The sequence below is a fragment of the Macrobrachium rosenbergii genome, chromosome 22, assembly GCF_040412425.1.
Source record: "Macrobrachium rosenbergii isolate ZJJX-2024 chromosome 22, ASM4041242v1, whole genome shotgun sequence".
Lineage (NCBI taxonomy): Eukaryota > Metazoa > Arthropoda > Malacostraca > Decapoda > Palaemonidae > Macrobrachium > Macrobrachium rosenbergii.
This window is the reverse complement of record NC_089762.1, coordinates 27,290,891-27,293,390: the sequence shown is the minus strand read 5'-3', so window position 1 is coordinate 27,293,390 and position 2,500 is coordinate 27,290,891. Positions and strand designations below refer to the sequence as shown.

The 2,500-nt window shown below is 38.5% G+C and overlaps 1 protein-coding gene across 1 annotated transcript in view; it reads right to left on the bottom strand.

Moving 5' to 3' along the window:
* The window catches only part of LOC136850444 (uncharacterized), a 30,156-nt gene that overhangs the window by 21,741 nt on the left and 5,915 nt on the right, over positions 1 to 2,500 (bottom strand). The window contains exon 2 of the mRNA XM_067124022.1: positions 1,124 to 1,431. Within this exon, the coding sequence (XP_066980123.1) occupies positions 1,124 to 1,431 (308 nt within the window). The remainder of the gene's footprint in view (positions 1 to 1,123; positions 1,432 to 2,500) is intronic.

Below are 2,500 nucleotides of genomic sequence, written 5' to 3'. Positions count from 1 at the left end.
TTGGCCGTTCATGCGGAAAGAACGGAAGTTAGTGAAAAGAGCATGTAATTCGGAGGTGTTCGGGAGAAGGAGAGGAAGACCTAAGAAAAAAGTGCTGAAATAAAATTGGGCGAAAGACGTCAAGAAGCGAAAGACCTTAACACCAAGGGAGAACAAGAGTGAGGGCACAATAAAGATATATGATGAAGTGTGTATGTGTGTGTGTGTGTGAGACGAGCTGCTGATGAGCATTTGCAGAAATATGATACGGGTAATGTATATTTACGTACATGCGCATCATACACACACATTATATACATATATATATATATATATATATATATATATATATATATATATATATGCATGTATATGCATGTGTATGATATCATCAATATCGCCTCCTACGTCGTGTTCCACAAAGGGCCTCTTTGAAATTCTGCCACTCATGGCTTCTTGTTCTATTCCTTATCTGTCCACAGGAACCCAGCTGGCACCATCACTACTATTCTCCTAGTGGTTGTACGAAGGACGTGTCCAAACCATCTCCATCTTCCTTTCATCATTATCTTGGCTTCGTATGGAACTTCCGTAATTTACCTTATGGTATCTTTCTAACCTAACCCTGTCATCAGACTCCTAATATTCTTCACGAAGCTTTGATTTTAAATCGACAAAATCATTTAGATATAGTTTAACTGACATACCAAGATTCACATCCATAGCAATACAAAGAAATAGGATATCACTTCTGACAATAATTCATAATACATGTGAAATTTCTGTCTCTAAATGCTTTTATCATTGTGTTGTGTAAATGACCAGAACTGAAATTGTAGACTCTTTCCAACAGATATCACTCCATTCTTACAAAGTGATGTCTTTGTCATCAATGTCAGATTGTTCAGTGAGATATGTACCATGGGCTTTCTTTATGATCTGAAATAAACAACAAGTTGTGATCTGGCGTGCTTGATAAATTCTAGTGACATTAGCAACTATAACAGAGGAGCTCATTAGCTTCAACAAGAGCATTCCTCTATCCACTGTCTTCTGCTATTGAAGAACACTTGTCCATTCACTGCTTTATAGTATTGACCAGATAAATTTCAGTCCTGTCATCTCAATACGTAGTTGGCCAAACATGGTCACAATCTTATCCTCACCATATTCATCCAGCAAAAGTAGCTCATGACCAGTTAGAACCTTGGTTTGTGCTGGACTTAGGAATGCCACGCCTCCCATTATTTTGTTCATGGCATGTTTAATTGTGGCAGCATTATGAACTATTTCTTGAAGAACAGGCGGCAAGGGTGTGATACTGGTATCAAAACTTTTTGTCCTCTGCTGTCTTGCAAGGAGGATCGACCATGCCACGTTGGGTGAGTCATCTATGTCTTCGGTACCCTGAACTTTTTCTGACAATTCAGGAAGCTCAGGACTTTGATTTCCCTGCTGTACGTAATCTTGTGTGAGGCATGTAATTTGTTATCAGAACTTGGGTGCCAAAACACTGAAATATTTTACCATGGCAGACTGCCCTTCTTAAACTGGTGGACATACAATATCTTCCAAATATTGCTTAACAACAGTTTCCCCAACTCATTCTCTTGAAGCTTATCAGGTACTTGTCTTTTTCTTGTCTAGGAAAACATTCACAGCAAATGGTATATAACAGTCTTGAATACTGGGGGTTTTCACCCTTCCTGATATTTTGTGTTACAGTTGTACTGAAAGAGTTGTGCCTCGTTTTATTCAGCCAGATGTGACCTAATATCTACATGTTTAATGCTACACATGAGCTGAAGTGCTTGAGGAACAGTTTTCTTTTCAAACCTTTCTTTGAAGACACTTAAATTTGGTCTTGTGACAGAGCTGTTCTTTACACATATCTACAACTCTACCTAGGTGAATAGCATTGCTATATTTACAAACATCAAAGAGGACAGAGGCTACACCCTTTTAAATGCTATGAGCACATCACAAGTTCGGGAATCCTAGTGAGTCACTGTTCCTTTAACCTAGTTGTCACCTAGGAAACCCACACAAGGTCTTTTAAGCAACACTTGCACAGAGGAGTTACATCAGCCAGTGGTAACTTTGCCATCCATGATGTACATTACACGTTCTGAAAGGGCCACAGGATATAGCTCTCTTCCTAGATAATTGCAACTCTCTTCTTGTTTGGCTAAGTTAAAATGTGCTCTTTCTGAATTGTATATATGAGCGAGGTGTGGTTGGTACTTCAGCTTTTGAGCGACTGAATCACCAACACTGAGCTTTGCAAGGAGCTTTCCATGAATTAGAGTCCCAGTAAACCGACTAAGTCTTTCATTCAGCTGCATAGTCATTGCTTTTCTTAAATTTTCCTATTTGACAGCAGTCAACAACTAATGTAATTTCATGTTTTATTTTGTATCATTTTGGATTCTGTGCTTTTACCTTCAACAAACTTGCTGGATGAAGTGGGCTGGTATATCACTGATAGCATGAAACAGTGGTAAATATTTTTGCATTGTTA